General features: G+C 50.4%; 1 protein-coding gene across 7 annotated transcripts in view; it reads left to right on the top strand.

Annotated features, from left to right (window-relative positions):
* Positions 1-24449, top strand: part of DDX4 (DEAD-box helicase 4) — a 1965714-nt gene that overhangs the window by 1562946 nt on the left and 378319 nt on the right. For all 7 annotated transcript variants that reach the window (XM_078675096.1, XM_078675100.1, XM_078675101.1 and 4 more), the window contains one exon: positions 10843-10972. In XM_078675096.1, the coding sequence (XP_078531222.1) occupies positions 10843-10972 (130 nt within the window). The remainder of the gene's footprint in view (positions 1-10842; positions 10973-24449) is intronic.

Here is a 24449-nt window from a genome sequence, read left to right on the forward strand (position 1 = left end):
TCTGTTGGTGAAGCTACGCATCCGAATTCGCCTGAGTCGCCGAAGCAGTTGGCTATCCCTTCTCCAGATCCGTCCAATCCTTCTGGTCAGGAGGATGAAGGTGAGGTGCAGAAGGTTGGTGAGGCCGAGGTTCCGGTGCCTGCGGGTTCGTCGACCCCGGTTCCGGGACTCGGGGAAGAGGTTGACTTCGTGTCGACTCCGCCCCCTCGGGAACAGCCCGGAGGACCGTATCCAGATTTTCCAGGTCCAGGTCAGGATCCATCCCAATTCCTGAACGCCATGTTTGGTGTTTATTCCAGGGCGATGTACCCGTCTGGTGCACCTGTTGGTCCCACGGGTCCTATGTCTTTTAACTTGGGTGTTTCCCAAGCTTATGCTCCTGCGCCCTTCATGCCTTTTATGCCGGCTCTACCACCGCATTGGCATTTTCCGACACCGCCTGTGTCGTCGATGCCGAAGCGTACGACGCCGGTGCCTACGACTCCGAGGCAGGGTTCTGTTTGACCTCGTGCGAAACGACCTCATCCGACTTCGGGTTCGACGCCGGCCCGTCGGAGTCGATTCCGGATCCTTCGACTTCTATCGTGAAGGAAAGGTCACGGAGAGAAGCCCAGAGACTTCTGAAAGAAGAACAATATCGGTATGCTGATATGGAGGAAGGAGAGTTGCAGGAGTCTGAAGATCCTTATGAGGACCTGGGAGAGGCCAGTGGGCTTGAACTGTGTCCTGAGTGGGATTTGGCTTCGGTGTCGAATGTGCCTTCAAAGGATGTGGTGCCTTATCACACTGTTATCAAAAAGGCGGCAAATTTATTGAACATTACTCTGCCCACTGCTGAGTATAAGTCAAATCTTCTAACTGAAGTTCTTTACTCACCCTCCTCTTCTATTGAGCCAATGCTGCCCTTTAATGATGCGTTAGCTGAACCCATCTATGAAGTTTGGAAGAAGCCTTTGTCTACTCCTGCGGTTTCTAGGGCAGTGGCGAGGAGGTACAGGGTTGCGCCTGGTGACCCTGATTTTTTGTCAACGCACCCCCTGTCTGAGAGTTTGGTTGTGCAGGCTGCCTGCTCGAAGAGGTCTGCTGGTGCTTTTCCGCAGGTTCCTGGGGATAAGGAGTCCAGAAAGCAGGATCAGGCTGCCAAGAAGGTCTTCTCCTCAGCCAGTATGGCGGTAAAGTCAACCAACGCAACTTGTCTGATGGGGCGGTATGTCCATGCCTTGATGGATTCTGTTAAGCAGTTGGTTCCGAAAATCCCTGAGAAGGATAAAAAGGATTTTCAGGAGGTGATATCGGACACTCAGGCTGCTGCGAGGTAGGTGATTCAGAGTGGGTTGGACACTGCTGATTCGGTGGCGAGGGTCATGGGCTCTTCTGTGGTCACTAGGAGAGCCGCGTGGCTTAAAACGTCGGAGTTCTCTACAGATGTTCAGTCTGTTTTGATGGACTTGCCTTTTGATGGCTCAGGATTGTTTGGCAAGAAGGCTGATGCGGCCTTGGAACGTTTTAAAGACAGTAGGGCCACTGCGAAATCTTTGGGCCTTCAGTCCAGGGGTACTACTGGAAGGCGCTTCAGAGGATTTGGCAGATCTTCCTTTCGTTCCTATCGACCATCTCAGCAGTAGCCACAGCAACAGCAAAATACGCTGTACAAATCATACAGGGGCAGGCAAAGAGCCCATCCTAGAGGCCATCAAGCTTCCTCCTCCTCCTCTTCTTCCCCTTCCCAGCACCTGTCAACGCAGCAAAGCAGCCCTAGATCCGCCATTCCGGATCATGTGGTCCCAGTGGGGGGCCGGCTTACCCATTTCCTACGAGATTGGGAATTGATAACATCGGATCTTTGGGTTCTCAATCTCGTGGGGAATGGGTATGCTCTTCCCTTTCGGGAGTTTCCCCCAAATTACCCTCCTTGCCAGGGTTTTTGTTCGGAGGACCACCTGCTTCTCCTGCAGGAAGAAGTCCTGGCACTGTTCAGAAAGGGTGCAATAGAGGTGGTCACGGAGCAGGAGAGGGGTCAGGGATGCTACTCCCGGTATTTTCTGATCCCCAAGAAGGATGGCAGACTTTGGCCAATCCTAGATCTCAGGATCTTGAACTTTTACCTGAAACAGGAAAAGTTCAAGATGCTCACTCTTGCACAGGTTCTTCAAGCGCTGCTGGAAGAAGACTGGATGGTGTCGCTCGATTTACAGGATGCGTATTTTCATATTCCCATCTTGAAGTCGCACAGAAAGTATCTCCGTTTTACGGTTGGGTCGCAACATTACCAGTTTGCGGTCCTTCCGTTTGGTCTTACTACTGCGCCTCGAGTCTTCACCAAGGTGATGGCAGTGGTGGCAGCACATCTCAGGAGGTCGGGGATTCCTGTATTCCCGTATCTGGATGACTGGCTGATCAAAGCGGAGTCGCCCGAGAAGGTGCTCCATCATCTGCAAGAGACAACTCATTTGTTGCACAGGTTGGGTTTTTCGATAAAGGTACCCAAGTCTCACCTGGTGCCCTCCCAGCGCAACCTGTTCATAGGTGCGGTACTGGACACTACTGTATGTTGTGCATTCATCCCTCCTCCTCAAAGGATTCGCGACATACAGGAAATGATTCCTTTATTCTTCAATGGAGCGGTTGTTCCAGTCCTGAAGGTCCTTCGCCTGCTCGGTCTGATGGCTTCTTGCATTCTATTGGTCAACCATGCAAGTTGGCACACAAGGGCACTCCAGTGGTGCCTCCGCAGGCAGTGGTTTCAGCACAATGGAGATCTCAGGGAGTCCATCAGGATCTCCAGAGAAACTGCAGCGGATCTGTCTTGGTGGAGCGTGGAATGCAATCTGTCGCAAGGAAATCCTTTTCAACTTCCTCCATCGGTGGCCACGGTAATAACGGATGCATCCACTCTAGGGTGGGGTGCTCATCTGGGGTACCTGGAGGTCAAGGGTCTTTGGTCTCCAGAGGAAAGGTTGCTTCATATCAACCTTCTAGAGTTGCGGGCGATACGTCTGGCGCTCAAGTCCTTCCTCCCTTCCCTTCGCGGTTGGTCGATTCAGGTCCTGACGGACAACACGACCGCGATGTGGTACATCAACAAGCAGGGAGGAGTGGGGTCGCAGTGTCTCTGCAGAGAGGCTCTGCGTCTCTGGTCCTGGGTTCAGGACCATCAGATTTGTCTGATGGCAAATCATCTGGCCGCTGTTCAGCACGTTCGTGCAGACAGTCTCAGTCGGCAGTTCTCTGCCGACCACGAGTGGAGGCTTCATCCGGAGGTAGTTCGTCACGTCTTTCGGACATGGGGAACTCCTCAGGTGGACCTTTTTGCCACTCAAGAGAATGCTCACTGCCCGTTATTCTGCAGTCTCCAGTATCCGATGCAAGGAGCCTTGGGGGACGTTTTTCAGTTGAGTTGGAGCCGACAACTCCTTTACGCGTTTCCTCCCATACCTTTGATTCCTCGGGTTCTGGGGAAAATTCGCCAAGACCGGACCCAAGTTATATTGATCGCCCCTGATTGGCCAAGAAGGGTGTGGTATTCAGACCTTCTCCACCTCTCCTTTCACCCGCCGCTCCGTCTCCCTCACAGGGCAGATCTCCTCTCCCAGATGGAGGGGCAGGTTCTACACCCCCACCTCCAGACCTTACACCTTCATGCCTGGAGATTGAACGGGGCAACCGGAGTTCTTTTTCTCTCCTGCCTGATGTAGTGGATGTCATCTTGTCAGCCATACAAAAGGGGATGATGGACAGATCGTTTGAACAAATCAAACACTCACCCCCAGTCAACTGATCTGGGTTTAATCCATCACCATTCTTTAGTTCACTCAGCCACCCCAGTTCAGACATGGCTATATGCAAATCAGTCTGACCCTGTGCCACACTTAGGGCGAACAAAGCGATACAAAAGGGGATGATGGACGGAGCGTTTGAACAAATCAAAAACATCCCCTTTTGTATCGCTTTGTTCGCCCTAAGTGTGGCAGGGTATGCTCAGACGTGAGTCCCTTGTTCACTTGGCCACTGGATTTAAGATAGCCTGGCTGATGAGGATTATGAATCCGAAACCGGTCCCAGGATGCTTGTTTCCGGTCCAGGGAAGACATGGCTTGGCAGTTCGGGCTGGACTGTTCCCAGGAGGCACAGGGTCAGACTGATTTGCATATAGCCATGTCTGAACTGGGGTGGCTGAGTGAACTAAAGAATGGTGATGGATTAAACCCAGATCAGTTGACTGGGGGTGAGTGTTTGATTTGTACAAACGCTCCGTCCATCATCCCCTTTTGTATCATCTTGTCAGCCAGGCGTGACTCCACTAAGTCCATCTATTCTTATAGGTGGTCAAAATTTGTTACTTGGTGCAGGGAGAAGTCTATAGACCCTTTGAAGGCCCATTTATCTGATGTTCTCCAGTTTGCCCTTTCTCTGACACAGCAGGGGCTCTCTGTTGCCACAGTGAAGGGCTATCTTTCAGCACTGTCGGCTTTTATCTGTTTGCCTGACCAGCCCTCTCTTTTTAAATCTCCTGTAGTCCTAAGGTTTTTGAAGGGCCTCATAAATAAGTTCCCTCCTACTCCTTTTATTGTGCCTCAGTGGGACTTAAATCTTGTTTTGACCTTTCTGATGGGTGCTCCCTTTGAGCCTCTTCACAAATGTCCTATGAGGCTTTTGACTCTTAAGACAGTTTTCCTCGTTGCGATAACCTCCGCAAGGAGGGTAAGTGAGCTTCAAGCTCTTAGTTACAAGCCCCCTTTCTTGACCATTCATGCTGATCGAATGGTTCTTAGGACCAGGGCTGCTTTTCTGCCCAAGGTGGTGACTCCTTTCCACCTTGGTCAATCCATTACCCTTCCAGCCTTTTATCCTCCCCCACACCCTTCCAAGGATGAGGAGAGATTACACCGTCTGGACCCCAAGAGGGCGGTGTCTTTTTACCTGGACAGAACTAAAGACTGTCGGTTGGATGACCAGCTCTTCATTGGCTTTGCTGGCTGCAAGAGAGGAAGAGCTGTCCATAAGAGGACTTTATCAAGATGGATCGTCCTCTGTATGAAGATCTGCTACTCTTTGGCCGGTAAGGAACCACCAGAGGGTATAAGGGCTCATTCTACTAGAGCTAAGTCTTCGACCTCCGCATTGGCTAGAGGTGTGCCTGTAGAGGATATTTGTAGAGCGGTAACTTGGTCTTCCCTCCACACATTCGCGAAGCATTACTGCTTGGATACCGAGGTGAGGAGGGACGGCCACTTTGCGTGCTCTGTCCTCCAGGATTTCCTGGTTTAGAAGAGTGGACGCCCTCCTCCGGGAGTGGGGACTGCTGTGGGACTCTATTCACAAGGTGAGGAATCCACACGGCAGATGTATCTATCAGAAGAACAAGTTACTTACCTTCGGTAACGCTTTTTCTGGTAGATACAATATCTGCCTGTGGATTCCTCACTGACCCACCTGCATCCCCGTTGTCCACTCTTCTATACCAGAGTTTCTGTAATGTATTTATTTTATTGTCAAGGATTTGTTCATTTCAAATGTTTTATTGCATTTGCTTCACACTGTTACCTTGATATTTGTACTGCGTATACTGGGTATATGTCTACTGTCATTGGTCCGTCCGTGTGCCTCGAAGGCACGGAAAAAAGGGCGGAACTGATGTCATCACGCCGGCATGGGCCTATTATAGGCGTCGGTGACGTCAGCGGAGTCGCGAGCGGTGCCGTGCCTCTATGACGTCCAAGTCCACGTCGGCGCGAAGCTACGAAAAGAATTTCCGAATGTTGCTGACGCAAGTGGATATTCACAAGGTGAGGAATCCACAGGCAGATATTGTATCTACCAGAAAAAGTGTTACCGAAGGTAAGTAACTTGTTCTTTAGGTCGCATATGAGGTCGCCTAACATGGATGGTAAGGTTGCTCTGCGGTGCTTGCAGACAGGGGGCGGGCAGGCAGACAGACAGGCCGGTGGGCAGGAAAGCAGGCAGCTGGCCGACAGGCTCCTGTCGCGGCTGAGCCGTATGTAGGAAGCAGTCAGGTGAAGGAGGGCTGAGTACGGGATGAGATGAAATTGAGGGGCCAGACGTTTTTCCTGCAAGCCGCTTCCTCCGGCCCCCTAAACTTAAATGGCCTGATAAAAGCTGCGTTGGTGATCTCCACGGCATTCTCCGTGCTCAGCCTCACCCCTGCTCTGAACCCGCGTCCCCCTCTCTGCTCTCGCCCTCCGGCTCCGCTAGAGCTGGACCCGGGTGGGAGGACTAGAGAATGCTGGCTGGAGTGTGCTGGCGGGAGCGGGGGTGCTGGACTGTGACAGTGAGAGAGGCTGGGTGATTCTTCAGGCTGCCGCCACCTGTGTAAGGAGCAACTCACCACTGTTGGGTGTTGGAAAATGGACGCGGTGGAGGGTGGTGATGGAGCCGCGGCACCTCCTCATGGCCCACACGGACCTCGCAGCCTTTCTGCTCTGCCACTGCATTTCTCCACGCAGGCAAGGGAAGGGAAGACCGCACCTCGCCTCTACTCTTCTCCGCGTAACCCCCTCCGCCGTTCCTCTTTTCCGCAAGGCAGGCTAGCAGGCAAGGCAGGGTAGCAGGCAAGGCAGGGGAAGGGAGACTGCACTGCAGCTTCTGTTTCCGTGTCTCTGCTCTCGCTTCTCAGATGCCACGAAAACACGGCTCTGGATCTCCAAAACAGCTTCGCCTTAGCAGGATTCTGCAGGCTTGTGAGTTACGCCTGTTCTTATGGGTTAGGACTCTGTGAGGTTTGGGAGTGGTGCACTGGGCTCTGAAGAATACCAGCCTAATGACAGCAACATGCACTGATATGAGGATTTGGCAGATGCTAGCAGACTGGGAACCTCTCGAGATACTGGTATGCTTTCTCCCTATACCGTGGCTACAGAGGAGGTAACTTGCAGCAAACCTAGTTCATGCCAGTCCACCACCCCCCGGCAGCCTCAAAAACCTTACAGCCTGCCCTCTTACCATCAGGGGCACCCATAGAGGGGTAGGATCTTCCATCACCTGCCCACTGGCAGTCTATAGCATCAGACCAGTGGGTTTTGCAGATCGTCTGACGGGGCTACTCACTCCCATTCATTCTTGACTACTCTTACCTTCATGCCACCTTCTTAAAGCAGGATGACTGACCATATATCTCTTTTCTTGGCTAAGGGAGCCATAGAGAGGGTGCAGATGACAGCATAATGTTGTGGTTACTATTCCTTCTACTTCCTGTCCCCCAAAAAAAGATTTAGGCCTTTGTCCTAGCCTAGATTGCACCCTCTCAATTTCTTCCTCAAGGAGTAGTTCGAAATGATCACTTTCGCTCATGTCCTGTCTTCCCTGGACCCGCTAGACTGAATGGTAGAATTGAACGTGCAGGATGCATATTTTCACATCACACCCTGTCTCTCCATAGGCATTATCGGTTCTTGGTATGTACAAGCACTTTCTATTCATCGTGCTCTCATTCGGTCTTACCAGCGCTTCTCGGATGTTCACTAAGGTGAAGGCAATCGTTGCAGTCCATCTGCAGAGAGCAGGGGTACCAGTCTTCCCCTATCTCTACGACTGGCTGTTGAGGGCGGACTCTCCCTAGTCTTGTTTTCCCCCACCTACACATTCTAGCGGGCCTCCTGCACTCACTGAGGCTCATAATCAACATGCTGAAGTCGCAGTGTCTCCCTCTCAGACACTGCCTTTCCTCTCAGTTGTTCTGGACACAATGCAGTTTTGGGCTTGTCCCCTTGAACGACAAGTCCAAGATACTCAGGATATGATGAAGATGTTTCAGCCTCTATCCTGGATTTTGGTTAGGCTGTTGTGACTCATGACCTCTTGCATCCTGCTGGTGACACACTCCTGCTGGCATTTTAGGCTCTGAAATTCTAGTGGGCGCAACATCAGGTGAATCTCTCCAACATGGTCCAGATCTTAGAGAGAACTGTAAACGACCTACAGTGGTGGCTAAACGACCGTGTTCAGGACAATGGCAGACCTCTCTCCCCTTCACAACCTGATCTGACAGCGGTGACAGATGTTACTCCTGGGAGGTGGCAGCCATCTGGGAGAGGTGGAGATCAGAGGACTCTGGTCTCCAGCAGAATGCACTCTCTAAATCAACCTTTTGGAGCTCTGTGTGATCCGGCTGGCATTGAAAGGCTCCATCGAGGGAAGGCTAGGGCAGGTGTTCACGGACAGCACCACCGCCATGTGGTGCTGCAACAAACAGGGTGGGGTCAGGTCGTGGGCCCTTTGTCAAGAGGCCCTGTTTCTCTGGATATAGCTGAAATGTCAGGGCATATTCCTGGTGGTTGAACACCTGGCGGGGCTCTGAATGCCAGTGCGGTCAAACTCAGCCAAGATGCCTAGTGGATCACGAGTGGAGTTTCCATCTGGAGGTGGTGCAGGGTTTCTTTCAGCAGTGGGGAGAGTTTTTGTTTGCTCTGTTTGCCACAGATGAGAATTCACAATGTTAGCAGTGTTGCGCACTCTAGTTACTAAGGTGTCTTGGAGACTCTTCAGCTTGCGTGGAGCTCAGGCCTTCTGTACTCCTTTCTGCTCAGAGTTCTCAAAAGAAGATTAGGAACGATTGGTCCCAAGTAATCTTTATGACTCCTGACTGGGCTTTAAGAGTCTGGTATCCGGAGCTGTTGAGCATGGCCATCCGTCTTCCGATCGGGATGCCCCTTCAAGGAGACCTTGTGTCGCAGCAACAGGGGAGGGTCCTCCAGCTGAACCTGTCAACTATTGCCTTCTTGTTGGAGATTGAGCAGCGATAGTTGACAGCTTTTGATCTTCCTTCCGAAGTCTGCAACGTTACCTTGGCAGCCAAGTATCCCTCCACCAAGACAATGTGCACCTGCTGTTGACAGAAAATGTGTGGCATGGTGTACAGAAGACAGATGAACCCCTTTCTGCCCAACTTTTCCCAGATTCTTCTTTTCATTCTCTCTTGCCCAGCAGGGTTCTGCTCTGGGCACTCTCAAGGGTTATCTGTCTGCTATTTTGGCTTTTCTGCTGTTGCCTGACAAGACATCGCTCTTCAAATCTCCTATTGTAAATAGATGTTTTAAAGGTTTGCAACATTTATTTCCGCCATCACCTTTCATTGGTCCTCGGTGTGACCTCAATCTTATCCTCGCTTTCCTTACGTGTTCTCCTTTTGAGCCTTTGCACAATTGCCCTCTCAGGCCACCTACCATCAAGACAACCTTTCTCTTGGCTATATAACATCTTCCCAGAGGGATAGTGATCTTCAGGCTTTGTCATCCAAGCCTCAATACTTCAACATCTACCCAGACAAAATGGTGCTTCGTACAAGAGCTTCCTTTCTACCGAAAGTGGTCACTCCCTAACACGTGGGCCAGTCCATCATTCTGCCTACGTTTTACTCTCCTCTACATCCCTCAAAGGAAGAAGAGTAACTTCACTGTTTAGACCCAAAAAGATTGTTGTTCTGCATTGACAGCACACAAGTTCCTTGTGGACGACCAACTGTGTGGGTTATGTCAGAGTAAAGAAAGGACGGACCATTCAGAAGTGGGCCATCCCCCCCTCTGGATCGTGCTCTACACTTACATCTGCTATGCTTTGGCCTAGATGCAACCCGATGAGGGCTTGCTTGCTCATTCCACAAGAGTTAAAGCTGCTACCCTTGCATTAGCTAGCGGAGTTGCGATCCTTGAGAGCTAGGCAGCAACATGGGCCTCTTTGCACACATTCACAAAACACCGTTGCCCGGACGTTTAGGTCCAGTAGGGATGGGCACTTTGCCCTTTCGGTCTTGCAGGACTTCTCAAATGAAATTGGTCCTCAGACGCACCTCCGTGGAGGTATTACTTGGGTTTCTATTCTAAGATAAGGAATCTACAGCTATGTGTGTATCAGCTGAACAAGTTACTTACCTTTGGTAATGCCTTATCTGGTAGAGACTATATGTAGCTGCAGACTCCTTACTGACACACCCATCGTCCCCTCTCTAACCGATTTCTAGGGACAGGGTTGTTCACTTTCAGGGCACTAGTTTTCCACACAAGTCTTCAGTGTTCTTCAGGACTGCGCTCCTGGCGTGGAAAGTCATGAAATGAAACTGGTGTCAGCATACTGGGATGCAGCATATGTAGGCACCGCGCACAATTTTGGACAACACCGATGACATGCGGAGCTGAACAATGCCAAACACCACTGCGCAAGGGTACTGCTCACAAAAAATGTTAAGTTGAGGAATCTGCGGATAGAAGCGGTCTCTACCAGATACGGCGTTGTCAATGGTAAGTAACTTGTTCTTTTGGTTTAATTAATCCTATCCATGTGTAGAAAAATTTGACAAATTAAACTTGGCGTTTTGTAGTCAAGGATGGTGTCAATGTTGTTCATGTGATGGGTGACAAATTATAGGAGCTATACTTTTTCCCTTGTTCTCTCCTTTGCATCATCTTGCATAGTTTGTCTCCTCAGCATTTGTTAGTTCTTTAAACTGATTTTTGGTGAGTGGACAGATATAAGTATATGTTGATCACTGGAAGGGCTAAAGAAATGTAAATAGTCAAAACTGCCTTGCCCTCCATGATATATTTTCCTTAATTGTTTGAGGAATACTCTGAGGAAGAGTAATGAAGATGACCTGCCAGTCATTTATGTATTAACAGAGGTGTAGCAAGGACGAGTCTTTGAGGTTCTCTGTCACTTCACGTAGAAGAATAAGTTCTGTATGTGCAAAACTGTCACATCATACCTTTTTGTTTTCAGTTTTGTTTTACTCCATGGTTTAAGAGGGAAAACATAAAGCCTTGTTACTCTGTTCTATTAGGTGATCTTAAATAGTGTTGAGAGAATCTTGTCTTTTGTCAAATTTGATTTTAGAACCTGTATAAAACCAGTTGTGGTGTATGGTGGAACACAAACCTTTCATTCTCTGCGCCAGATATATCAAGGCTGCAACATACTGTGTGCAACTCCAGGAAGACTAATTGATATAATTAAGCGTGAAAAGGTAGGACTATAATAGCATCTTTTTTTTGTTTGTTACCCATGTAATATTTGGCGTTATTTTGCAATAGTTGTGTGACAATTATTTGTATTAAGTTTATTAACCATATATTTTGATGAATGCATCTACCTGCAGATTCCTTAACTTATTAATATCCCGTGTGCTAGCTTGGCCCGGAAACTTTGTGATAGATGTCCCATGCTGGTAGAGTCCTATCTTAAACACGGCTCCACATGCAGGAACACGTGGTCACTGGAGCCAAAAAGTTTCCCTCAGTGGCATAATGATTTCCGTTCCCTTTTTTTCCGTGCCTTCAACATGTTCTGCAGGTCTTCAGCCCTCCTCATGAGATTTTGTCTTCATTTAAAATTTCTTTTCTAAATCTTTAGGTGTAGTTTTCCGTCAACATCACTGCCAGAAGGTCCGGTTTCAAGCCATGTAAAGACTGCAGTGAGTTGCTGCTGATTACTGATACTCCTAAAATCTATCATCTGATGGATACTTCTAGCTGCAGATTCCATACCTTTGAATTTCCCAGGCGTCAGGCTGGATCCAGAAACTTTTGCTGAGCCATACTCCTTGCACGAGACGTCGGTTGGCTCCATTCGGCTCCACGTGAAGTCGGTAGCATCGGTTATGATGTCACGGTGCCTACATAAGCGCCACCCAGGCGCGTGGACGTCAGTTCCTTTCTTTCCGCACCAGTTAAGCGCCGATCCGGGAAGAGCTACCCCTCTGCTGCATTTTTGGCAGGCTGTTTGACGACTTCGTGTGCGAGGGATGTTGGGTAGGAAAACCGGTTTTAAACCGTGTGGGACTTGTTCCCACACAATCCCGTTTACCGATCCCTGCCGCATATGTCTGTGGTGTCCTGAACGCAACCACGATTCGAAGTTGTGTTCAGACTGCCGGGCGATGGCTCCGAAGACCTTGAGGTGTAGCGGGCGTTGAAGTTGTTTATGGCCCAGCAGTCAACACCGTTGAGCGAGGCTCCAAGTAGATCACGATCCCGTTTGAAGAATAGGTCGTGGGATCGCTCAAGGAGCCTGAAGTAGTCTTCCTCCCATTGAAGCATGCTCTATATCGCATAGTACCCCAAGGCCCATTCTGCCCACACCTGGGCCATCCTTTTCACTCAACCAGCATGAACCCCTACGTAGGCCCTGCCGTTTTTCTGTAGGCCTTTTGTTAAATTGACCAGAGTTCTGCCATTTTTCTGTACAGCAGGCTCTGAGCCCGTCTGAGTCAAAATCTTAGCCAGCTTCTCTCTGCAAGGCCTCCTGCTCCAAACTATTGAGCCCCAACCCTACAACTGTGCGCAAAGTTCACTGTCTCTCTCTATCCTGTTGATATATAGCACACCACATCCTGGGTCTGAACATGAGAATAAAGAAGTTCCCACCGCATGAGCGTCAGACCAGGGTGATGGATGTCGCAACCAAGACATTGCTATATATTTTATTCCTTACATGACATATTTTCTGCTTGCCCTATGCAATTTACAATGAGCGCTTGGCCTGAGAATATAACCTTTCACCTAGTATATGTTCCGCATTTAGTAGAATAAGCATGACACTTGTGACTCTCCTGCCCACATACCACGCAGCCGACTGCACGCTGCTGCGGTAATTGTTTGTTTAGCGGCCGCCATCCACGGCGTTCTCGCTAACCACGCCCCCTTGAGGCCACACCCCCCGCCCTGTTAAAAAGCGCTGAATACAAGCGACTTCGGAAACTTGATTCCCAGTCCTGAGGCGGACGCCGGGATCTGGCGGTACGCTACAATTGTTTTTAGAAATTTTGTGTTTATTAGCATTGTGTGCATTTTAATTTATCTAAGCCTACCTGACCTCTTTTGAGAGAAAACTCTCCTGCCCACATACCACGTAGCCGACTGCACGCTGCTGCGGTAATTGTTTAGCGGCCGCCATCCACGGCGTGCTCGCTAACCACGCCCCCTTGAGGCCACGCCCCCTCACACCTCTTATGTGCCTAGGCAGGAAGCGCAGTGGACGAGCGCAGCGGGAGCGCCGTTTGCGCGCCTAAGGCAAGCCCGTCTGCGCCAGTCCGCGCCCCGGCTGCGCACAGGGCCAGGACCCCTGTTGATTCCACACTGCATGTGACAATTCCCCCTATCACATACAACTCAGATGAACTAAGAGTTTTTAATCTCAACCTTTTATGTAAAGGCGCCCACTGGAATGTCTCAGACTCCCCCTCACGTACCTGCCCTAATTGTAATTTTAAATTTAGCCCCCCTACTCCCTCCTTCCCCCAGCTTAACACAGCGAATGGACCACCTATTCAGGCTGCTCTCATCAGTGCGCGTTCCCTATCAAAACACTCTGAGGAAGTATATGAATTCATCATTGATAAGAACCTTGACATCCTATTCATTACGGAGACGTGGTTGAATGAGAGCTGCGCTCCAGTAGTTGAGCTGGCAGTCCCTAGAGGATTTAAGATCACCAGACAGGACCGTAATAAAGGCAGGGGAGGAGGCTTGGCCGTGATCTACAAAGAGAAATGGACTCTGAGGATAGAATGCACAGGAAGGATTGAGGATGGAGAAGCTATGGAATTCTCCCTAGCACTATCCCCCCAATTTACCCTGGGAGGACTATTGATCTACCGCCCACCGGGTCCTCTAGGTAATTTTATCAAATCACTGGAGGAGATCGCCATCCAACGTGCACTCAGATTCCCACACTTCCTAATGCTGGGAGATTTTAACCTACATATGGACACGAGCTCTGCCCCTGGAGTTAAAGAGCTGAAAGAAATCTGTAGTTTGGCTCAGTTGGCACAACAGGTGCAATCTGCTACCCATGAAGGAGGGCATTTGTTAGATTTCATATACTCTAACTTTATCATCTCTACTGATCCACCCTACCCCATTTCATGGTCAGACCATTTTCCTGTTCACTTCTCCTGGGTCATTAATAACACCCGTGTGTTATCCTCACCCAAGACTAGGGAACGCCCTAGAAGAATTAATATTCCAGATCTGGTGGAGGCCCTCTCCCATTCCACCCCAATGAAAGCACAAATCCTGGATAGACTCCTCCATTAGGTCATTACCTAAAAGCAAAGGAAAAAACAATCACAGGTTCACCCCCACTTCCCCCTGGTATACAGAACAATTAAAAAATTTAAAAACAGGATGTAAGGCGCTAGAGCGTGTATGGAGAAAGAACTATTGTCCTACTGCTAAAACGGAACTTCGTGCAGCCCAAAAAAGCTACTACGCAGCAATTAAAACAGCTAAAGGGGAATTCTACGCGTCTAGAATTCAAAAAGCTAAAAATAACAGTCGTGAAATTTTCTCCATAGATAAAAGCTTTACTGCCCCGGTAGCTGAGAAGAACGCTGTCCTGTCCTCCATAGACTGGTGCGAGCAACTATCCACTTTTTTCATCGAGAAAATTCAAAAAATTCAAGACAGTCTGAATACCCCTGACCAGCCACTTACCCCGCAACCTGATCCAGTCTCAAATTTCCAACCTCTTCCCCCTTCACTTTCCCAAGCATCTAAGGTTAAAGCAGAGATGACCAAATTCACTCAGATCGAAAATATAGATGTTATGACCATATTAAAAACTCTGAAGTCAGGGTCACCCACAGATCCTTGCCCTGCGAGGGTCTTGAATGGAGTAGCCGAAGTAATTACCCCTATGGTCACTGCCCTGGTTAATGAATCCCTCACTTCAGGAATTCTGCCCCCCAAGTGGAAACAAGCCAAACTTCTTCCTCTGATAAAGAAACCCTCTGCAGATCCATCGATCACCTCCAACTACAGGCCTATATCACTCCTGCCAGCCCTTGCCAATGTTTGCGAGAAGGCTGCATTCCGACAACTTGAGAGATTCGTGGAATCCTCTGTAGCTCTTCACCCGGCCCAATCAGGCTTCCGCTCCAATTTCAGTACCGAAACTGCATTGGTGGAGATGGCAGAGGCCATCAGGGAATGCCTTGACGGAGGCGGCAGAGCGGCCCTTATTCTTTTGGACCTCTCTGCCGCGTTCGACACGGTGCCCCACCTCCAGCTTCTATCTAGGCTGGAGGACATTGGCATCTCGGGCACGGCATTAGAATGGATCAGGTCTTTTCTTTCTGACCGGACCCAGCAGATTTAGCTACCCCCTTACCACTCCTCTAATCGAAGGGTAGAAACTGGAGTTCCCCAAGGGTCGACCTTAAGTGCCCTTTTATTTAACATTTATCTAACTCCTCTGATCCGGCTGGCAGAGAACTGGGGTGCTAAGATTATGGCCTACGCCGACGACACCCAGCTTCTCTTCACCTGGAAAAAGGAGAACTTATGCACCTCTGGAGTACGCCAATGCCTATCCTCTGTATTTACCTGGCTAGCTAGATCATGCCTCAAATGCAATGAGGATAAAACTGAAATCCTGCTCTACAGCCAATTTCCCACTGACTTTAAGGAGTCTATCTGGCCCAGTGAATCAACATGCCCTTCGGGAGAGAGTGGGATTGCCAAGAACCTGGGTATCTGGTTCGGAGCCGACTTATGTTTTCGCGACCAGATCTCGCGACTGGCAGGGACGTGTTTCGGAACCTTGACCACCCTTCTCAAATTCTTTCCCCTTCCTCAAACGGCAAAAGAAACGGTAGCCAGAGCTCTGGTGCTCTCTCGTCTGGACTACTCAAACGCCCTTTATATAGGGGCACCTGACTATCTGATCAGAAAACTACAGGTAGTCCAGAATGCTACAGTGAGACTCATTTTTAACATCCCAAGGAGACTCAGCGTTCGCAAACAGTTGAAGGAGCTTCACTGGCTTCCTGTGGCCCAAAGAGTGCGCTTTAAAACCTTGGTCCTCGTCTATAAAGCCCTCAATGGACCGTGCCCTTCCTATCTAGCCATAAGATTCCCTCTCTACCTCCCGACCCGTCAGCTGCGATCCACCTCCAGAAAGCAGGTGGTCGTCCCCAGATTTAAAAGAGTTTGCCTGGGTGGACAATCTCTGACGGTAAAGGGAGCTCAAATGTGGAATGCCCTACCAGACGCTCTCAGACACGCTCCCAATTTGACCAATTTTAAAAAACTGCTAAAAACTCACCTCTTTCAAATTCATTAATAGCTGACTCTTCCTCTACTCTGATCTAGTTTCCCCCCGCGCCAGGACAGTCTTGACTATCGGAGCGCGTTATAAATCCTTATATAACATATAACATAACATATATGTGCGACCAGTGGGCGTGAGTAGCAAGTAGGTGACGTAGGTGAGACTGATGTTGCAATAAGCGCTTCTGATCCCAGCTCTGGAGGGTATAAAGGGGAAGCCCACAGGTTTCTTGTCGGACTATCCCACCCGTCTGTTGGTAGACGTGCTCCCCAAGAGCTCTTGTTTTTAAGATACAATTTAACTTGCCAATATATTTGCTGTGTATGCTATTTTGTCTCTAAATTGGTGTTTTCCTATTGAGAATGTAATGCTTATATTACACTTGCAAGGCTGCTTTCTTTTAGGTTTAAACATGAGTATTCTCAGCATTTTAGATCAAATGTATTTTGCATTCTGAGAACAATTTCCTTGATTTAAATTGTTTTTCATAGTGCATTTATAAATCTGTCTTTGAGGTTTTTACTCTGCACATTTTATGTTGCATTTTCTGAAGTGTCTCTCTAACGATTTCAATGCTTCCATGCACAAGAGCCTTCTGATTTGTGTGACTCTGTGAATTCGAGGTCACTAAAGTTTCTATTTTGTATTTTAAGTGCCTTTCACTTGAAGCTGCACCTACTAAATAAATTTGTTAAACCATTTGACTTAGTTTCGAAAACTCTCATATTTGTTTCCTTCATTTTAGCACACCCCGCCTCAAGTTAAGGTGCCCCCTTATCCCCTAAATTGCTCCCTCAAACATTTGGCGAAGGGGCCCCCTGGCCTCCAAAACACTCCCTGTAACACCATTCGAGGTCATCGGGACACTCTGGGAAGAGGCACAAGAAGAAGTCCAAGCGGGCTTAGACTTCCCCTCAACTGGCGTCCGTTATCTAAAGAGGTAAGGACCACCGACACTCTAGACACGGTTAAGCGGAGCCAGAGTCGACTTCACACCTCCCTCCATTTCCGGGAGCCGGAGCAACTCCCTCTCAAATTAAGGATTTTATCTGCTAGAGACATCTAGCCGCAGATTCCTTAACTTAGAATATTTCCCCAGGCACCAGACTGGATCCGGATAATCTTTTTTCCCCCAGCAATACCTCTGCACACTGGGAGGCGGCGTCACCCGGCTCCCTCCTGACGTCGTCCACTGAAGTGATGTCAATGCAGCCATATAAGCCCCTCCTTGTGTGCTGACGTCAGTTTTCGTCTTTTCCGTGTCCTAACGTGGATCCGGGAAAGTTATACCTCTGGCCTGTTCTATCTACAGGCCTTTTCTATGCCATTTTGGCGTCTAGGAACAGTGTGTCGATGCCCTTTGCGGGCTTCAAACTGTGCCGGTCCTGCTCCCGACAGATATTAGCAACGTACCCACACCAAATCTGTATGTGGCGGTTGGGGGAGCACCATGACTCAGTGGAGTGCGACGCTTGCCGACAGCTGCGGGCAAAATCCCTAAGGGAACGCCGCATGAAATTACTGTCAGCCCGGATTTTCCATACGGACCCCACGCGACGCAGGTCTCCTCTGCCGGAGCTGTCCACGCAGCGCAAGTACACGCAGTAGGACGTTCCTGTTCGGAGCAGGACCCGGGACCGGCACTATCATTCACCTGCCTCCGTCAAGCACAAAAGGAATTCGCGGAGGTCGTCAACATCATGTTTTTGCTCCCAGTCTTTGCCGGACTCAGGCTTTCAGGAGTCGGACCCCGCGTAGCTCCTGTTTCCGGGTGCTGGGGCCCCCAGATGGTGGACTACTGCAGTGCCCTGCAGTCTTTTCTGCCTGTTCATAGGTCGCTGACACTCTGCTGGTCTAGACCCTTTCTGAGGTTGTTGACGCCGGCTCGACGTCGCCTCTGCGCTGTACGACGCCGGTGCAATCTCCAGCTTTCTTTGTGGACGTAGGGTGCCCTTTGGGTTCCCCACCCCCTCAGTCATTTCCACTCTCTCCAGGGCGGGCACAAGTGGGGCCTTGGGCCGCTCATCCTTTTAGAGTGTCTATTAAGTGGCCGGCTTAGCTTGCATCCATCACCTACTGACGACTAGCTGTCACCACCTCGCGGGGTCACTGAGGCAAGTGGCACAGTCCTCAGTGCTGTTTGTAGGGCTGCTGACCTTTGGAGGATAAAGCCGCCCTCCGTGTCTAGACCTCCGGAACCCTTGCTGGATCTTCTACACCAAGGTCCAGGGGGAGGTAGAGCCACTGTTTCAGTTAGCAGAGTCATTGTTTGACATCCTTCTCAGGACATAAGCGAGGCCCTCCTCTGGGGACCCTGTGGAGCGTGCTGTGGCACATCGCCATCGGCCAGCTCCCCATAACCCCCGCCTGTTTGACCTTCCATCCTTGGGCTGGAGGTCTTGTGCATCAGTCAGCTCTCTCTACCCCTTCGGTTCCAATCCATCCTCCCACTCAGGAGTCTCGGTGGTTAGAGTCATGTGGCCGCGATGTGTTCGCACCCACAAGCTCCACACTCAGGTCCAACAACACTGTGTGTATCTTTGCTCTGGCTACTTTTGCCCTATGGGAAGCTGTAGTGCTGCTCTTCCCCTCCTTGGCAGAGAGCTCTTGTGCCGATCTAGCCCGCATAATCCATGATGGCCATGATAAGGCGCAGTTTTCAATTAGGGCTGCCATGGACACCACTGACTCCGTGGGTAGGGCAATGGCCCGATCGGTGGTCATACGCCGCCATGGGTGGTTGCGTGATGGCTGTAGGAAGGTGGATATCTGACTATGGTTGCCCCCAACTTTTTGCCTAGTGTTTAGCTGATTTTCGACCTAGTTGGCCTGGGGGCCTGCTATTCAGGACCCCAGACTAAGTGCTCTCTCTGTAAAATGGACTCCATGTACCATACCTAATTGGATTCTGGGTCACCTTATCAGTCCCTGTACAGTGTACCTTAGGTACCCAGGGCATAGGTGTACCCAGGGCCTACCAGGGACTGCAGCATGTATTATGCCACCCCTGGCTGGCCATCAAAAACTGACACAACTGGCTGCACGACAGCTGGGGCAAGGTGGTGTAATCACCCTTTGCTGTAGATATGGTATACCTATATCTAACCCTAAAATGGACACATATCCTCCTATCAGTCACTCCTATAGCAGGCCTTATCAATCCTGAAGGCAGAGTGCTTGGAATTATGTGAGATGGTGCTCTAGCATGAGCTGAGCCTGTCTGCAGCTTGCGGAACCAAGTCCTTATAGCTGTTCCATGATAACGCTATACCATATACTCTTAAGTGCATTATAATCCTCGCGGTTGAATGCTGACTTTGGTATAGCATTATCAAAACATGTCGAGTAAGGTGTCATACGAATTGGAATACTACCCCCTCGCCAATTCTGGCGACGGGGGTAGCATTCCACCCTTCTAGAGGGACACGACATGTATGTAACTGTAAACCCCGGTTAAAGTTAACTCGAGCCTCCGCATCACAAAATGGATGCTGCCACCACAGACACAAGTCTGACCTCCTGCTGCTGGGAGTCCTTCCAGCGAGGGAGGCTTGGACAAAGGGTTTCCTGCCTTGGGAGGTGCTCGCACCACCCTAGACAGGATCTTGTGTATTGGGTAGGACCGGCCTGAAAAGAATGAGACATGCCTGGGGCACACAAGGGGTGCCCTGTGCATACACCGGTTCAAACCAGTTGCTGGGGCTCCCCTGCCCCAGTTCTGGCGCGAAGCCGGAGAAAGGATAGGGGGTGTAACCACCCCCTTCCTGGTCCCACCCATGGGAGGTACCTAGTCGTAGTGCAGCCCCCCTTTGGGAGAATAAAGGTAGGAGCTGGTCCCATTCCAAATTAGATTATCCTGAACAACTTTTACAAGCAGAAACTCTGGACTTCGACGTTCTGCTCCACAGAAGACTGAAGAATCTCCCTTGTGGGCAAGGAGTGTCCACCCTGCAACTGCAGGCACCATCAAGCGTCTAGCGGCTTCACTTTGTCGTCTTCCCTCGAGGATCCAGGCTTCGGAGCCCGACGAGACCCGGATTCCCAGACCTCTCCGACCTCAACTCACATGTACAGCACAGCTGAGATCCGTGGGTGCGACGAGACACGTGGGACCGGCCATCTTGAAAGAAACTGCACTTCGCTTCCAGCACGACTTCTGAGGTAAACTCAACTAGGGTGCTTTGGGGATTGAGAAGCCCCAACCCCGAGCAGCCCCTGCACCGAAGACCAGCCCTCCAGCATCCACGAGATTTGCCTGGGGCCCTTTTGCTTGGTTGCTGCTCGACGCGTTGTCTGGTCACTTGCCGGCTGGCTAGTGACCTCCTAGACGACGATCCTTGAAATCTTCACTGCTGGGCTGGTTGCTCCAGACTGGCCCTTGCTCCCTTCCAAAAGAGGAGCACCCCGGACCCTCCTGGTCCGCTCCAGACGCCGTTTCCACTCACCGCGTGGGTTGCCTTTGCCAAGGCCTGTTGACTCCAAATCCGGATCCGACACCGCCGACAGCGAGAGCCTGCGTGGGACAGCTCGTGCCTCCATCCTGGTCGTCGAAGACACCTCCTGGTCCACGTGGCTGCAGAGACAAGCGCCCACTCTTCACCTGATCGCGACTACAGCAACTGGTTCCCTCCTGGTTCCACTCCGGTCACTGGCTAGTGACTGTGAACATTGTCCCCTCTGCTTTCAGGTCCTCTTCTTCCTCGATCCACCCGTGGATCGCACCTGACATCTTCCACTTGGTCGCCTGCAGCATCTTTCCTCAAGGCTCCATTGACTTCGACGCGGAAACCCGACACACTGACACCTATGCACCCGCAGCCCGTGGGTGAGTTAACAAGAGCATTTCGGTGCTCAAGGGTAGATTACCTCTACTAGTGTCCAGATTTCCAGTCGTTTTAGTCCTAGATAGTAAAGACTGTCCGTACTTACCTTTTTCGTAAACTGTACTGTCCATTGACTTAGTTCCGCATCCCGCGTGTGAGTTCACACTCTGCACACGCACTCCGTGGGCCTCCTATTACTTACCTGTGGTTAGTATAGTGTAGTCCCAGCGAACCTACAGCCTCTGGACAGCTCCATTCCTTCTATTGATTTCCTTATACCATTTACTTAGTATATGGTTTGCCGTGCCCCTAGGGCACCAGTGTAATTTTGTGCAACTTATCGTATTTTTCCTAAGAGATTGTCATGTGCTTAGCCCTCTGACCTCATAAAGAGTTCAGAGGTGTTGTGTTATAAATAAATATACTGTTTATTTTCATAACAACCTGTGTGGTGTCCTTTCATCTGGTATTCAAGGGGTTATATGTGGTAAAACAGCTGGCTTCACATGCCAAAAGAGTTTAGCCTAAGACTGCTTTGTCCATGCTACCATTAGGATAGCTGGTCTAAAAGGTTGACTTACAACCAATCACCATAAGGGTTGTTTGGACTGATACAAGGTGATCACTAGAACTAGTGAGCATCATATATCAGGCCAACTTCTCACAATGGCGTCTTCCCAGAGCATGTTCAAGAGCAGCTTCAGGATCTACCTTTTGATGGGGTCACACTTTTTGACGCCCATGCTGATTTGGTGGTCTGGCGCTTGTAGGAAGGTAGATCCCGGACTATGGTTGCCCCCAACGTTTTGCTGGTTTTCTGACTTAGTTGACCTGGGACCCTGCTATTCAGGGCCCCAGGCCTACTGCTCTCTCTGTAAAATGGATTCCATGTACCTTAGGTACATATCTAATTGGATACTGAGTCACCTTATCAGTCCCTGTACAGTGTACCTTAGGTACCCAGGGCATAGGTGTACCCAGGGCCTACCAGGGGCTGCAGCATGTATTATGCCACCCCTGGCTGGCCATCCAAATCTGACACAACTGGCTGCACGACAGCTGGGGCAAGGTGGTGTAATCACCCTTTGCTTTAGATATAGTATACCTATATCTAACCCTAAAATGGGCACACAGATCTCCTATCAGTCACTCCTATGGCAGGCCTTGACAATCCTGAAGGCAGAGTGCTGGGAATCGTGTGCGATAGTGCTCTGGCATGAGCTGAGCCTGTCTGCGGCTTTCGGGATCTATCCCTTAGCCGTTTCCATGATAACGCATACCATATACTCTTAAGTGCATTATAATCCTCGCGGTTATATGCCAACTCTGGTATCGCTTTATCAAAACATGTCGAGTAAGGTGTCATACGAATTGGAATACTAACCCCTCGCCAATTCTGGCGACGGGGTCAGCATTCCCCCCTTCTAGAGGGACACGACATGTATGTAACCTATAACCCCGGTTAAAGTCAGACGGAGCCTTAGCTCCACAAAATGGATGCTGCCACCGAGACACAAGTCTGCCCTCCTGCTGCTGGGAGTCCTCCCAGAGCAGGAGGCAAGGACAAAGGGTTTCCTGCCAGGGGCGGTGCCAGCACCGTCCCAGACAGGGTTTTGTGTATTCTAGGTAGGCAGGGCTTTAGAGGAAGGTGACTGCAAGTGGCACCCCGGTGCTCACTGTGCATAGGCCGGCTTGAACCAGTTCCAGGGGCACACCAGACCCTGAGCTGGGGAAAGCCCGCCAAAGGAGAGTGGTGTAACCACCCCCCTCCTGGTCCCACCCATAGGGCAGGACTTAGTCGCGTGCCAGCCCCCTTTTTTCAGGATAAAGGTAGGAGCAGGCCCCCTTCCAAATTAGATCAATCTTTGAATCCTGAACCGACCTTCTACCCGAAGAACTCAAGACTCTACTCAAGATTTTCTCCCTTGTGACTAAGGAGTAGTCACCCTGCAGCAGCAGGCACCAATCCAGCTTCGCGGTTTGTTGCCAGTCCCTCCATCGGATCAAGACTGCTCCAGCACGACGATAACCGGCTTCCCTGGCACCTCTGACCTCAACCTACATCATCAGCCCAGCTGTGATCCGTGGGTGCGACGAGACCTCGAGGGACCGGCCATCTTCAGAACTGCACGACGCTTGTCCAGCACGACGCCCGAGTGACCCTCGACTGAGTGCCTTGGGGTAAGAGAAGCCCCGACCCTGAGCAGCTCCAGCACCGAAGTTCAGCCCCCCTGCATCCACGAGATCGGCGTGGGGCCCTTCTGCTTTTTGCTGCTCACCGCGTTGTCCAGGTCGCTTGCCCGTTGGCTAGTGGCCCCCTCACGACGCTCCACGACAACAAACACTGCTGGTCTGGTTGCTCCAGACTAGCCCTTGCTTCCCTTCTTCAGAGAAGCACCCTGGACCCTCCTGGTCCACTCAAGACGCCATTTTAGGTCCACCGCGTGGGCCTTGCATTTGCCAAGACTTGTTGCCCCAATCCTGGGTCCAGCGACGTCGACAGCAAGAACCTTCGTGGGACAGCTCGCACCTCCATCCTGGTCGCCGACAACGCCTCCTGGTCCGAGAGACTGCAGAACCCAGCAGCGCCCACTCACCTGACTGCGGTGACTTCGCCCGGTGCCATCCTGGTGCCCACTTCATCACTGGCTAGTGATTCAGAACTTGGTCCCCTCTGCTTTCAGGTTTTCTCCTTCCCTGATCCAGGCTTGGATCTCTTCGAACTTTTCTTCACTGGCCGCCTGCCAGCAACTTCTTCTTCAGGCTCCTGGTCCGTCAACGAGGGTTTCCGACGCAACTTGAACCCTATGCAGCCGCAGCCCCTGGGCTAGGTAAATCCAGCACTCCGGTGCTCCAGCATAGTCCAACACTCCAAGTGTTCGGATCCACTCCCGTTTTCGTCCCAGCTAGTCGGGTTCGCCCGAGAACAGTAACTTTGTGAATTCTAGCTTCCATAGACTTTTTCCCGCCTTACGCGTGAGAGTTCCCACTCTGCACGTGGCGTCCCTAGGCCTCCTGCTCCTAACCTGAGTTTTCAGTATTGTAGGCCTAGCGTTTCTAAAGCCTCTGAGAATCGTTACTTACCTGCTAGTAATTCGCATTCCACTTTTGTAGTATATGGTTTTTCGTGCCCCTCGGGCATTTGTGTAAATTGTGCAACTTGAAGTATTTTTATAAGAGTTTTGTTGTGTGCTTAGCTCCCTATCTCATAAAGAGCCAGGGTAGTCTTGTTATAAATAAATATACTGTTTATTTTCATAACAACTTGTGTGGTGTCCTTTCACTTGGTGTTCAAGGGGTAATGTGATGGTAAAACAGCTGGCTTAACACGCCCTCTAGAGTCTTAGCCTTAGACTGCTCGTATCCATGCTACTAGGATAGCTGGTCTATAAGGTTGACTTACAACCAATCATCAATAAGGGTTGTTTGGACTGATACATAGTGATCACTAGAATAGTGAGCACTGCACATCAGGCCAACTTCTCACAGCGCCTCTGGTCTGTTTGGTTGTCTTCCCAGGTTTTTACTCCTCATGGAGCTTTATTGGTCTCGTGGGGGTACCGTCAC

This window comes from Lissotriton helveticus, chromosome 2_1, assembly GCF_964261635.1.
Source record: "Lissotriton helveticus chromosome 2_1, aLisHel1.1, whole genome shotgun sequence".
Classification (NCBI taxonomy): Eukaryota; Metazoa; Chordata; class Amphibia; order Caudata; family Salamandridae; genus Lissotriton; species Lissotriton helveticus.